This window comes from Bombus impatiens, unplaced genomic scaffold, assembly GCF_000188095.3.
Source record: "Bombus impatiens unplaced genomic scaffold, BIMP_2.2 scf_0707, whole genome shotgun sequence".
Taxonomy (NCBI): domain Eukaryota; kingdom Metazoa; phylum Arthropoda; class Insecta; order Hymenoptera; family Apidae; genus Bombus; species Bombus impatiens.
Window position 1 is genome coordinate 114,740 of NT_177126.1, and position 16,040 is coordinate 130,779.

At 32.1% G+C, this 16,040-nt stretch overlaps 1 protein-coding gene across 4 annotated transcripts in view; it reads right to left on the reverse strand.

The window, feature by feature from the left end:
* Positions 1-16,040, reverse strand: part of LOC100745149 (DENN domain-containing protein Crag) — a 44,095-nt gene that overhangs the window by 18,317 nt on the left and 9,738 nt on the right. For all 4 annotated transcript variants that reach the window (XM_033322883.1, XM_033322881.1, XM_012390065.3 and 1 more), the window contains 3 exons: positions 7,301-7,881; positions 6,997-7,234; positions 6,654-6,924 (listed from right to left, as the gene is read on the reverse strand). In XM_033322883.1, the coding sequence (XP_033178774.1) occupies positions 6,654-6,924; positions 6,997-7,234; positions 7,301-7,881 (1,090 nt within the window). The remainder of the gene's footprint in view (positions 1-6,653; positions 6,925-6,996; positions 7,235-7,300; positions 7,882-16,040) is intronic.

Genomic DNA, 16,040 nt, shown 5'->3' on the forward strand with positions numbered 1-16,040 from the left:
GCGACTGACTGTCGCCTCGAGCCCAAGCTCACTATCACAACTCTCGAACAATTACAATCGGATTGAATAACTACAATTGTTCAATTACAGACTCCGGTGTTCTTTCATCTCCGACATATATATATAAAACTGGTTTTATTTATAATATATTTATCGATTGAGGATTATTATCTAGCAGACGAAGGAGTCTATACAATTCATAGCAATGCAAACAAGAAGTAATAGAAGATCATTGTGGACCAAGAGAAATTTCAGATCGTCATAATTTCCAATGATGACTGGCTCTAATTTAGTGGATTATTCCAGTTCGGATGGGTAGATTACATCCGTTGAACAATTAACACAATCGATTGAAAATGCTTGGCACCATATAAAATCAACGTATAATCTTAGGGAGAAATTTAGATACATACATTCTAAAATAAATAAACCGAATACAAATGCTGTTTGTATCTATTATGCATGTTCAAAATTTGAATCTCTTTTTATTTACAGCGTGTAAGTAATAATAATCACTTATACCGGCTGTCCGGTAAATTGTAATACAATCGACCAGGACCGACACGGGGTTTCTTGCATTCTTCGTTGATCGCTAGTGAGAGAATCACCTTGTGTGTATTTAACACTAGATCTATCGATAGTTAAGACGAAGCTATTTCTATCAAAACCAATCAAAACGACTGGTCTTTAAAAAATACGTGATCATAGAATATTTTTTTATTTATTGATTTATTAGTTTCTTACAAAAGGAATTTCACGTTATGTAGTACATTTTTCGTATTATTAATCCATCTGAGACTAGTGTAGTATTTCTAGCGTTAGCATCTAGCGATCTACTGATTTACTGATCGATCCGGAATTTTCCTGACAATTGATACCATCGAAGGATACGCAGTAAAAATTCTAAAAACGTGTGGGAAGTTGCACAAAACCAGGAAACTGATTAATTCGGGTTCGGTAAACAGATTGCACGACCCTATTATACTATGACAAGCACCAGTCATTTTGACTGATATTAGTATACCTAGCCTTGGTACGAAATTATTTTGAGTTTGAATACATAAAGAACAAAACAAAATTCGTTATATCATTACATTATTGCGGAAAAAAGATATAACATGAAGTAGGAATTTCAAAACCAGATTGTAAAACCAGTCATTTTGACTGGTATAGTAGTTCTAGTTAAAAGTTGTATTTGCAATATGTCTTACGTCAACATAAACATCAATGTTCAAGAAACATTCAGTCCATTCATCCACCACCGTCACTCCGCATCTATCGTTCTTTAGAAAGTTTCCTGATTGAAACAAACTGATTTCTATGTTAGAATATCATTGTTAAATAATAATAAGGTCTAAAATTTCATTTAATTCACGATATAATTACATACGAAATGTTTTGTATTTTTTACTCGATTAATGATGATCTTTATATTCAAAATCATTTTTCTCAAAAACTAGAAGAGTAACTGAAAAATTTCATTTTAAATTTTTCATATTTTTTTTACCTATCTTTTGTGTACACAATCACCCTCCTTGTCGATTGTACTACAATTTATCGAACGCTGTATGTAAGTCGTGTTTGAACCACTCGTTTTTGTAAAAGATAACTATTTGTTGGAAATCATTTTTAAACGTCAGCTTCATATGTATATGATGTTTTAGGTTTAAAAATTGCTCATTGACGCATCGTATCTGATTAAAAAATTACACATCATGAAAACATTGTATATGGAACAATCAAATTGCCGAAGAAACAATAAGAAACGAGAATCCCGTGTTAAAATTTTGCTGTAAATTATTTTCATAAAAAAAAATTTGAAGACATTAAAGATTTCGCTCAAAGTAATTTTCTGCAAAACGTAACTGTTCCTTGCATTTTGCACTATATGAATGAATATTACTTTAACGAAACATTTCATTAAAATTGTAATTTTGCAATTTATACGAAAAAGAGGAGGCATAGGATATTATGTTTTTCTGCATGTGCCTTCAATGTACAATGAGCCTTCGTGTTATTACGTAGGTAGTACGTAGACAGTACAATGGAGGCAAAAAGATATTAAACCAAGATAAATACACTCGCTCATATTAATATTACAATATTCTTTAAAACAGAATAACATTTTTTAAAAATCAACCAAACGAGTTGAATTTGGTTGACAAGTTAAAAGAATTAGTTTATTAGATGACGTGTAAAGAAATTTTGAAAAAATTGGAACTGGTCGAAATCGAAAACAAAATATGTAGTAAGTTTCTACGACCTTTTCATCTCTGCCTGCGATACAAATTCTAAAAGTTCATTTTGTACGTTTATATCAGTTATATAGCTATCTATGTATCTACATGCTGAAAACTTCATCGAAATCGGCTGATGCAGAAACAAGTGACAGATATCGAAAGATGTAACGATCTTCCAATCTATGACAATTATAGGCGGAAAGTCAAGCCTGAAGGGGTTTTTCACACACCAAGTAATTTTGTAATATATACTTGGAAATCATGAAACTAGGTGCTTCGCTCTATTTAGGATGGATTGTCTTATGTGCTAAGGAGTAATTCCCTGTTTTCTCGTTGATAATATTGACATGATACTACCTATTTTCTATTTAATTGCGAAATGTACACATATTGTAAATAATGTTAATATAGGAGGCAATGCAACTTTAAGATCATGTTTTAAGAGAACGTTTTACTTGCGAGTCATGGTTCCTTTGACACTTTTATTCCTCATGACGAATACTAAGATCGACGAAATTTAGCCTATAAATGTAAGGTCAAGGTCAACTTTGCGATACCAATCATCTACCAAAGTCACGAGTTCGCAGAAATATATATATATATATATGAACTATTCGAACGGAGGTGATAAAAGATTTAATGCGAGCCGTTGTATACTGAAATAAGGTAAAAATGAAGAATAAAAAAATTATGATCCGGCTTTGTTTATTAGATACTGATATTTAAAAACCAACCAAAATTTCTAAACTCCGACAGCTTCCTACATGAACGAATACAGATCAATCTAAGCAAATAATCCTCAAACGAAACATATCCAACATCTTACCTCATAAGTAAGTAATAGAGAAAAATACCATTACATTGTCATACACGATCCTACCTACATTTTCTAAAACAAGTTGTAGATTAAACGTTAAATCTGTGTACACACATCTGTCACAGAAATCCATAAGAGAAGATTATAGCTTACCTTATGAAATTTCCGCGTGAAGAAGATTAATGATTCCTTCAGTCCTCGAATTTTCTCAGATAATTAAAAAATAAGGTAAGAAACACAAAGTACATAACAATCAGAGAAAAAATAATTATTGCATAATTTAATGTATATATATATATGTATTTGTGGACATACGAAATAAAAAATGAAAAAAGAAGAAAAAATATGGAAGCTACAGAAAAGAAATTAAACCGATATTAAAACTATAATTGATTAACTATAAATTAATATACAATTAAAAAATAGATTCAGGTGTCAAAATGATTATGTTCTCCCAAAACTACTTTATTCTTTGAGTACTTTCTGAGCACATTTGATAAACAGCATGTCCAATTTTATATTGATTACGCTTTTGCTCAAACATGACTTTTGTTTTTGGTCTAGAATAGCTTTGGAAGAGCAGCATCATTTCAATAACAAAAGCGAAATATTGAAAGATCTATTCAACGCAATAATTTAATTCTCGTTTTTCATTATACAATAGAGCCTCCTGTATTTGAACTTTCATTATCCGAATACCTATTCGTATATCCTGTTATATATATTCGTACATCCTGTTACACGAATAGACTGTCTACTAGTAACACACAGAAATCTTTCTCAATTACAAACGCTATTATCATACGTATTATTATATTTCTGATGTGCTTTTCATATTCGCAAAGCATGCTTACTAAAATACGAGATGCAAGATTTCACAAAAAAATATTCCTAATCGAAATATAAGAGATTAAAGTATTTAATTTCGTGATGATTAGTGCTTTTATGGGTTATAAAGGTGCCATAAGTAGAAATTTTACTCAAACTCAAACGACAAATAAAAAGGATAATTTTTGATTTTGAAGATTGTGCTTTTTTGCCCCATAGTATTCCATGCATTAAAAAAAAAGGTTTAAATGGTATAAAAAAACATTAGTTACATATAGATACTTATGTTAAAAAATTTATGTAATTCAGCTGCCCAAAAATATAAGACCTATAATTACTGAAAGAAAATGACCATTTTCTTGATTTCTATTTGAATAAATAAAATTTAATATTACAAAAGTGATTATCCTGTTATCCACAAATTCTACTGTTCGGAATGATTTTGTTTTCTTATTACATAGTTTGGATATGGGAGACTCTGTATGTATCATATCTTAATTTATAACTAATTAACTGTAGCTGTAATATCGGTTTAATTTATTTTTCTGTACTTGCTTTTGTTTCTTTTTTTTTCTTTTTTTTTTATGAGTATGCGGAAATATTACACTACCATAGTTATCTTGCTGCATTTATTACCATATTCTTGTTAATTATGTAAACAAACTCGTGGACCGAAGGAGACATTAATTCTCTCAATTCGAAAATTCCATAGGGTAGACTTCGATTTTCTCTTATAGATATCTGTGAATAGACACATCTAATGTTTAATCTACAATATTCTACAAAAGTGGAGAGTGTATGGCACCAAATGTCCACTTCTGTACGACTTAAACAAAATGCAAATTAAGCTGCCGGACATGTATCATTGAGTTCTCAAGTATCCACAGATCACCGCGCCTCCGTCGCCCAATATTCCGTTGCCTTATATTCGGTTCGGATATAGTATCTTTCGCTTGATTTTTAAAAGTTGAAATAAACAGAGCCTCAAAGACACTCTTTTTAATTCTCCATTTTTATTTTATTTCAGCTTGTAGAAGTATCCCTTATACTTTTTAGTATTTTTGATCGAACATTTTATGTATGTATATTGAATATGTATATTGAATAAAACATGAAGTAATAATTCAGTAAATTTCTGAAATTGATTATTATTAAAAAAACGATGGACAGGTTTATGATGAAAGCGGCATTTATGTATATTAATAACAAACTTGGTGTTTGTAAAATGCGAAAGTAATTATACTAATTTGATCTGATGAATCTGAAAGCTCGTAAAAAAAATCGTTTCTTTCTGGATAAAATAAAAAATTATGTTTCAAAGATTACTGAAAAACATTGATTGTTGAGATATTTGCTAATAGTCGTTCATTTTACCAATGAATTTAGATCTTACAAATTAAACTAAAGTCAACGGTAAAAGGTTTAAAAGCATTAATTTCAGTTTGAAACGGCACAATATTGCAAACTATTGATCATACAATTAACAGTACTATGAATCAATGTAGATATAATTAAAAAAGTTTCATATACATATTTCTGTCTGTAGAATATTAGATGCCAGAAATCTGGACTCTGCAAACTATAACTCTGCAATTATAATCCTCAAGATAAACTTCCCTAGGTTATTAGATCTATATGTTATGAACCATGGGAATCTATATTAAATACATATGTATAAAAGGCTTGAAAATTCTAACGTATAGTATATCGTAATCGAAGAACAGTGAAAGAATACTCCGTTTGAGATTGATTTGATTCGATGTCGAGATGAAAAATTATTATTCAAAAAGATAAATCAATAAAAAAATAAAACAAACAAAATTAATAATTTATGTATTTCTTAATAAAATATTTGAAGCTTTCACGGCTCGCTTTTACAATAAGATTATTCGTTAAAATTGTTCAAGACTTTGGGCTGTAAACTGTGTTCAATATGTAATTATTACATATATAAAACGAAATTGACGAAACAAAAAATGTCAATGTACGTACATATGGTGATATTGATATTAATATTTGATGTATCTAAATTTTTCGCACTCAAGATTACGTGAAAGCCATAATGTATCATGACTTTCGTTATTAAGCAGTCAAGTTTTCTTTCTTATTGTGAAATGCAATAAGAATACATAACGTTTTATTAACGCAATATACGACAAACATGAATTTTTATATTTGACTTATATTGTATTAATAAGTATTCTTATAAAAAATTCTTGGAAGATTTTCAATATTAGTATTAGTTATCGATTTAGCGATGACTAATTTTTATTCGTAACATTCTGTTGTCAAATTATCAGAAGTGTTTAAAAAATCACAGCGACAATTATGATAAATACCTCATGTATGACTACCTGTTAGATTTAAGACTAATAGACGCTAATAGATTTAATATTTTTTTACAAAATGGATTCTTAAAATTTTCACACAGAAAGTAAACATTACAAACAAATAATTCAAAATCACTTGAATATCTTAAATGAGTAGAATATTTTAGAAAGCCAATTTTAATACCATATATACCCGTTAATATTGCACACTATTTATAAAAATTAAAAAGTGACTCGATCTATATCTATAATGTTCTACAAAAGTTGAATTTCAAAATTTAAATTCGTAGTAATCGAAAATATTCTTTAAATAACAGCAATGATCTGCTTATTTCATAAGAATTTTTTATATGCAGTATCGCCGTATATGATATTAATAAATGATTTATTATGTTAAACTTTGTAAATAATATAAAAGAAATATTAATAAAAACAAACCTTATAAACATTTGCGTTTTCACTAACATACTATAAAATTTCGCATGAGCCTTGTCCCGACTTCTAAGAAACGCTTGTATATTGAACAAACTAGTTGGGTCTGTGGAACCAACTGTTGGCGCTTTGGTAATTGGTAGTAAAAAAGCACGATAACCTTTGAGTATAGTGGCGGTAAATCTTAGAAAAGCGTCTTGTATTTCGAGCTCCAAAGCCTGCTCTTTTCGCTTCTGCTGAAATTCTTTATCCACACTAAATTCTTCATCTTCTGTGTCTAAAAAACAAAGTCATTAAAGATGAAAATATTGTGATAAAAAAAGAACAAGCACAACAATACTAAACATACCTTTCATTGAATAACTTTTGCCCAAAGAAATCAACTTCGAATAAAGATGTTCTAAACAATTTCTAAGCTGTCTAGCTGCTTTCTTTGGTAATAGTTTTACATTTAAATATTTTTTATCATCACAAATCGCTATATTATTTGTGTCCAAATTTACACAATTAACATCAGAAGGAGGGTCATATAAATCAAAAAATCTGGAATCTACTCCTATTAAAAACGGCAGTGGAGCATGCAGAACCTAAAATATAAGATTTGTTATTACCTTTGGCATTTACCATTAAACCGATAAAATAAAATACATTACTTCAGCCAATCCAAGAGGGCACAAAGGTATGTACGGGCACTGCCATTTAAATGGAAATAGTATCATAGCGATTGCTTCGCTCACCGATGTAAGTACATCAGGACGTAACGAATGTACAAGTATTTTTTGTTCAGTAAGGATTAACAATAATATAAGTAAACAATTATCTGATCCTAAATTTATCAGTAACTGTCGAAAACTGGCACCAGACCTAGGAAGCGCCAAATCTTCTGGTTGAGTCAAAATTAATCTGTCCGTAGTACTTAACTGCACAAGAATTCTCGGTCTCTGTGGACTTGGAAATGGTATATCATACAAAAAATATGCTATATATTTCTCAATAGGAACTTGTTGCGGTTTGCTATTACACATGCTATGTAAGAAAACTAAAAATTTCTCAAATGTGTCAAAAAACGGCCAATGTGATAAGATGCATATAGATTTACTAATGTTCAAAGATTGCGTTGCAGGATTTGTATACTGTAATTTTTCTAACTGAGCTAATGTGAGCTTTTTAAATATTCCAGATTGCTTCTGCGTTTTCATTTTTAACTGTTGGTAGTCAATTTCTGCGTGTTCAACTGAAACAAGAGAAAAATGTTCTTTATTTTTCTTTCTAGAATTAATCTTATAACGTTATATTTATTTAATGCGCGCGACCATTTTTATATAAATTATAAAAAAAATGATATATGTATTTTTATCAAAATTCTATTTTATTATGTTACTTCGTTAAAGTCATAATGTGATTTAAACGTATAACCACATCCTCTACTGCAACCGCCACTCCGATTAAATAGTTGAACATAAAATGAGTCTATAATAGTTGTTCGTAATATATTATTCAATGAAAATTAACATTTCTAAATGGAACCTATTAAAAAGATCCTTCATTCATTACTAGCTTTCAGAACAAGAATAACAATTATATATGTATATGATTGAAAAATGTTATACATATCTGAAATCTATTATCTCATATCTTATACTAAAGCTTCATCGCGGCTTAATGTACGCATTTCCTTTCATAAATTAGAATAATTTAATAATAATTCTAGAGTACGAAAATAAAATAATTCGCATAAGAATTTAATAACTTATAAACTAAGCATCAATTAATGTAAAGGTGTTTCAATATTACAAGTTAATCAAGCATAAACACAATAAAAAGGATATCTTTAACTCAATAAACGTATGTCTGATCTTACTTTATTTTTTTTTCTATAAATCTTTAAGAATGCATGTTTTCCAACTAGTTGTTTCGAATAACAGACGTTTCTATAATGTTTCTTAGCATTTATGTTTAAATAGTTATTAATAAACTCTTTAAAATAAAATAGATTTTTAAATAAAATAGTCATGTTTTGAAGTACTAGCAGTCAAATTAGTAATTAAAGTAAAGTACTATACGAAAAAGTAAAATGAACGTAAATTCTATTGCTCTGTTTTTATCTATATATTTAAAAAAATAATTAATGCGCTAGAGCTAGGGTCACAAGCACCATACGGGTTAGTGAGAAAAATCAACAAGAATGTATATATTATTAGTATATTGATTACATCGTAGCATTGTAACTTTAGATTATTCATCATTTTTTAGTAACGAAATATTACATAAAACTTGACTTATTATAAATGTGTATGCCGTGGTAAATCAATGCACACTTAAATTACCTATTTCACATTCTGTTTCGATACACCGAAAATGCGTTAAAATAAATCTAAACATATTGTGCACCTTTCTTGGAAATTTTCATTAATATAAATGTCATATAGAGCGTCACAAAATATGTAGAGGATATTTACAAGGTTAGTTCATGACATTAAAACAACGAGAATTATTCATGCATAAAAATGTCGTTTGAGACTTATTTTTCAAATTATAGACGATAGAATTTTACACTCCAAATATACTGGTATCAATGACACAACTGAGATACCTTTGCCCCTATCTTATTCATGCTTCATATTTCTCACTCTAATTAATGTAACAGTCGAAATCCTATGTATGTATATGCTGCCATTTGTTTCAGTTGGTGGATCTTGAAATTACAGTGAGAAACATGAAATATGAACGAGATAGAAAGAAGAATTCACTAACTGATTCATTGATACTAGCAGATTTTTTACGTAAAATATCATTTATTACTTGAAAAATAAGACTCAAATTAATCGAATTAATGCCACAAAGGATATTTCATAATTATAGACAAGGGGCCATAAATTCTTTTTATTTACTTATTGTTGTGTTTAGTAAGATCAAAAATTACAAAACCTTTTTTAAAAATCGCACACCCAGCCAATCGAGCAGAGCAGTTGGTACATTCATGAAAGACAACATTTATAGCTAACAAATCACAGTCACGTTCAGGTTTGCAGCTGTAGTCAAAATCTTCCATAAAACATACAATACACATACACAACATCTATATATGAAACAGCCAGCATCTAAATGAACACGAAGTTATTCACCTAATGAACCAATTACCGAAATCCTTTATTATTCTTGGTTTTAATAGCCATAAACTTCTGTAGGGTTCTTACAAAACTGATACATGTGGTACTATCATCGTGAAGGAGACATAATCTGCCAACTTAGACTTTCTATTAGACACCAATAATTCTATCCACTTTAACACAGCATCTGGCTGTTTTAATGCAATGGATCTATCGCTATGTAACTCTTCAGTTGCTCAAAATATCACATGCAATGTAGTAAATGATCTGTACGATAGCGACCACTTCTCGATCAAGATAACACTAAAATATCATCTGAGTTATGACATCTAATTCCACAAGCTCTCAAGATGGAAGTTTTAAGAAATCAACTGGGCAATGTTCCTTGACAGAATATTTAATTCAATTCCCCGACATATGGAACCAAATCCGTCAAATGCTGATTTAATAAACGAAACATTTATAAACCTCATAAACATTATTACAAAGACAGCTGCCTTATCTACTCCAAAAACAGAAAACTCCAGTAATATAAAAACCCAATATGATCCATGATGGAACGAGTTATTAAAAATTGCAAACATCTTTCAATGGATATAAAAACACATAAATCTCTGATAAATCTTATCAATTTTAAAGAATATGGAGCTATATTTCGAATAAACGAACTACTCCTCTCTAATTCTTGAAATTTGGAAAAAAATAAAAGCGATCAAAGTTTTAAATCACTAATGCCCGCCTTGACTAAAGAAGACAGCTCACTTGCCACAGATTCGTATGAAATATCGGACATGTTAGGATCAACATTTCAAACAATTTTAGCGATAAGTACTGAAAAGAATTCCAACATCACAAAAAGAAAGTACACCCATCGACTTCCTCAGATACAAACCATGACTCATCCACCATATCTGTCCTGGATATGCCTCTTCGAACCGTTGAATTAAAATATTTTTTTAACTAAATGTAACAATACCAATCGTAGGCATGATGGAATTGCAAACATCCTTCTTTTCAACCTGCCCTTGATTACATGCTTTCCCTATTCAACTGTATCTGGATTCACAATGTATTCCCAAACAGGTGGAAGGAAGCCATAGTCGTTCCTATCTTAAAGCCAAAATTGCAACTGGCCTAGACAGGTATCGTCCGATTGCATTCACTAATACGATGTGCAAATTAACAGAAAATATCATTAACTATAGATTCTGTTAGGACTTAGAAAAATATCTGTTAATTTCCAAATTTCAAAGTGATTTTCTCTACCTATAGCAATTTAATAAACCTGGAGATTAACACGCGATGCACATGCCAATCAACACCATCTGACTGTCGTCTCTCCCGATATAGAAAAAGCTTATGACTTATGATATGATAATTTTCATCAGTAATTTCTTACATATAGGAGTTATCAAAATCAGAGCCAACAACGCTCTTTCCTCCTCTAAAGCTAAGGAAATTACCAGTCCAGACAAAGGGTTATTATTTACCGGCGATTTAACTATAATATGCAGAAGAAAGAACGGTCACGTCACTGAAATATACTTACAAGGAACATTAAACAAATTATGAAAATGTCACAGATTACCGGATTCAAATTTTCTAACCAAAAATCAGAAATAATTATTTTCTGCAGAAATCGGCATCCCATAATCATAAAGTTGACCCTCAACAACCAAGAATTAAAATCAACTGTAATCAAATTATTATGACTGACCTTTGACTCTCGATTATGACTGGAAATGTTATCGATTCTGTCAGCAATAAAGGCAATATCCAACCTAGCGATTCCCTATACAATTTTCCTATCTGAGGGGTACCTAAAAAAGAAAGATGCCAGCGGCGAAACGAAATAAAGAAACTATTCTTTATTTCATTACTACATGATTTGCAAAAACTTAACGAAGAACCGCAACAGAACGTCGATTCATTACCTAACATAGACACGATTCTACATCAGTTAGGGAAGGCAAGATATTTCTCCGTATTTGACTTAACCTCTGGATTCCACCATATACCCATGAACCCGAAATACTCGTATGCTTCATATGAGCATTACAAATATCGACAAATGCCAAATTAAATGCTTTTGGCTTTTAGAAGACGATCCCGCTAGTTCAACGTGATGGATGGTGCATTGAAAATCCTTATCAATCAAACATGTTCTGTATATTTGAACGACATAATCGTATATGGCAAAACGCCCGAGGAACACAATAAAAAACCATGAGTACTATTACAGCGGTTGAAAAAGACAAGCCTGAAACTGCAGACTGATAAATGTATCTGCGGCCCGAAGTGATCTACCTCGGGCATGTCATATCAGAAAGCGGCGTGAAACCAAACCTGGAATAGGTTAAGACCATCACAGAATTTCCAACTTCTAGTAATCCTAAGCAAGTTAAACGATTCTTAAGACTGTGGTTATTAATGAAAATTTTTTCAAGACGTTAACAAATTAGCCAAACCGATGACGTTCTTGAAGAAAATTATCGATTGAAAATAGGAAAAAATTACGGAAAATATCGTTGCAATCACTTGAAACAGCACTAATCACGAAATCAGTACCAGAATATCGCGAATTTCAAAAGTTATTTTTTCTAACAACCGATGCATCTTGGAGCGGTACTCAGCCAATAGGATCAGATAACCGGTATACGCGTTCAGAATCCTGAATAACGCCGAAATATATAACTCCGCAATATGAGTATGTGTATTTTTCCGATCATACCTGTATGAACCGAAAATTTAAAATTGTTATCGATCACAGACCGCTAGTTTGATTGATGACCGTCGAGAACCCTAATTAAAGATTGATGCGATGACGCCTTTAACTGGAAGAATGCGAATATGGGATAGAGTACAAGAAAGGAAAGATTAATATACGCTGATGCGTTGCCTCGCATTCTTTCTGTAGGAGAAGTGCCATCTCACTGGTAACACTTAAAATTCTCAGCGAACGGAAAGGCGATATCAGTAACATGCTTGAAGAAATAATGGATTTAGAGAAATATGTGACACAATTCCTACTTAATCAGGAATCGAAGTACAGCAAATTCAAACAACTGAACAAGAAACCATTGGTAGCACTAATACACATGAATAAATATCCGTTAAACACATCGCAGCTGTATTAACGAAAGTTGAGCCTTTAAAATTCAACGATAGAGGATGACAAATACCCAACAGCCTGGCTAAGAAATACAGACTGAAAGAATTATAACTCGTAAAAAGCCATCAAAAGCCAAATAAGGAATCTATACAATATCATCGATTTTATTTTCAGTGACACCGACATTAACGTCAACTTAATTACAGAAGAACCATGTCCATGGACTGAGAGATATTCGTGAAACAGGTACACGAATCTGCACTAAATGGACACGCGAAAATTTTTAAAGCTGTAGTGAGACTAAGAGATATTATGCTTAATGTGAAAATACTTTAATGTGTATATACCTCGGAAGAAATATTACATTGTCAATTTTACAGAGAAAGCAAAGATGAACGAATAAAACCAAAGCAAGGATTGAAATTATAAATTACAAATACAGCAGTGGCAGCACACCAAATAGTCGTCAGTGTCTTAATAAGTTCACTATCCAAAACAAATAAGGGAATCCGTTATATCTTATCGATACAAGACCAATTAACGAAACTCATAACATTGATCACCCTGCAGGATATCACGACCAAGAAAATAGACGATAATATCATGAAAGAGTACCTATCAATTTACGTGTTTCGAGAGAAGCTAATTGGGAAAGGTTCTGAAAATAAAATCAACACGGGCTATCACTTATAGGCTCCCATCAAATAGCAACCTCGAGAGAGCGCACCATATAATAAAAGAATAGCTTAGACACTACGTAAACCAGGATTGAATCAATTGGGACGTATTCATTAAATTAATCACGCTTTCATATAATACGGCAACATATGAAGCAATGGAGGAACAGACTACATAAGAGACCTAAGGAATCATCTTTAATTCCAAATAGAAAAGGCGAAAGGAAAACATATACATATAGCAAAGGAGAAACGCAAGGAAATCTACGACAATAAAATAATTAAACGCGTACCAAAATACCAAATCGGAGACATGGTATACATTCAGAATGTTAAATATTAAGTAAAAATAATCAATCCGAACTTATACATGTTAACAGGTTAAAACTAGCGAATTCTTCATTAGATACATCCGAGGTAGATTATGTTTCCACCCAGTAAACCCAATGCCTAACGCCTCCAGGAAGCAGCTCGTACGAAAGCAAGCATACCATACCTAGATATATACTAGAGCATCTTACCAAGATACGGATGTAACACAAAATTTGCAGCTGCTTAAGAGCAGTTATGTATAAAACAGAACATGGTATATAGAATATATGTCAATTTCTTTAATTCCAAACTAACTTCTATCAACAGTAACATCAAACAACTTTATAATTTATTAAATATATTATATATTGCCCAAAACGAGTATGAGATCGAGTTTGAGGAACTAACGTTAGAGTTAACCAATATTCTAAACGAATATATTAACGATATAAATAATCTAATCCCTAATAATTAATCGAATGCCGTTGCGGATAGTAAATATATCATAACACATCCTCAACTCATACATCCCGATATTCTTTTCGGTACATTTAGAAAGATCAAACTAGCTGTAGAAACGCTTCTGACACCCTTAGAAACTACAGATTCTTGTAGATTATAAGGTAAGTATGATATAACGATAAACTTGTTTACATACTGAACATTTCACATTTTGCCTACCGCGTAATTCCTATTTCATATAAAAAGGCTCCAGGAATCTTTTATTTCTATGACCCTTCAGACGAATACACGTGCTAAACACGATTCAGATGATCCTCGTCACTACAATTAAAGTATTACTAAGTAAATACAAACGTAGTAACAACTTCCATACACGTAAAAGTCAGATGCCAAACTACTCAATCACCTACAAAGACGCTTATTCAACAAATCTGCTAAGATCGCGTTCAGATGGCAACTCATGTACAATAAGATACACATAATTTCGAAAGACTCTTTGGATCCAGCTATGATCTAATACGCGATGGCCAGTTTAGTTTAGTTACAGTTGCAACGATCAAAAGCCTAGGAATGTAGATATTTCCGAGACTATGCTACTAACAATATATAATACTAACAATATGACCCGACTGCCAAAGCAACTCTGACTATGACTGAACGGAACTCTGCTATAAATACTTACTATAACTAATAACTAATATACAGGGTGGTTGGTAACTGGTGGTACAAGCGGAAAGGGGGTGATTCTACGCGAAAAAAGAAGTCGAAAATATAGAATATACATTTTTTTTAATTTTTCCATCGAGACAACGATCTACAGTGAGATCCGTTATAACGAGACGCGATAAAGTGCACGCGTACCGAGCGAAAATTTAAAGTCGATTTTCTCGAAAACAAAGCCTCAAACGAAAAATTTTTATCCTATATTTTCGACTTCTTTTTTCACGTAGAATCACCCCCTTTCCGTTTGTACCACCAGTTACCGCTTGTAGCCCTGTATAATCGGATAACTTGTAATTCGAAAACTTTACTTCCCAAAATTTCATTCGTTTAATCATCGAACCGGTTGCTGTAACGTACGAGAATTTCGTCGGAACGTTCGTCCACACTTTCGTCGTTACAAAATTTTGCTAAAGTGAAATACGAGCATTCGTTCGCTTAGTTTTAAACACGCTATAACGTTACGCCACGACGCAACGGAAGTCACGACGCTCATCTCAACGTCCATCGAATCGGCTGGCGAGATGGAACGTGGAACGTATCGCAAGCGCAATCTCTTTCCGAAAGGGATGGAAAACGTTTGGAGTTTCGGTCGAGTAATTAATGGATGTTCGATGGGAGTGATTTGTCACTGGTTATACGGTCGACGATTTCCTTCCGTTCGGCGAGCGCGTGTCCCTTTTCGGTGATACCGCGTGCAAAAGCAATCATGCAAAGGCCTCTCTCGCGCGCACGGATCGTCCTCGGTAAATTGCGCGTGAAATGGAACGGCTGCCAGAAAAGTAATTCGCCCCCCACCCATCCACGGGCTTTCTCATTAATTTCATCGCACCACTCTGCGTTTCTCTGCTTTTCTTGAAAGCTCTTCAAAATCCACCGGACGCGATTTCGCCCCGTCTCACCGTCCCATTGTCGCGAAATCACGAGAATCTTGGCATCGAATATCGCTGAGTTTATCATTTAACCCGTTCGAGTCTCGTTCGCGTTGACATTAAAGACC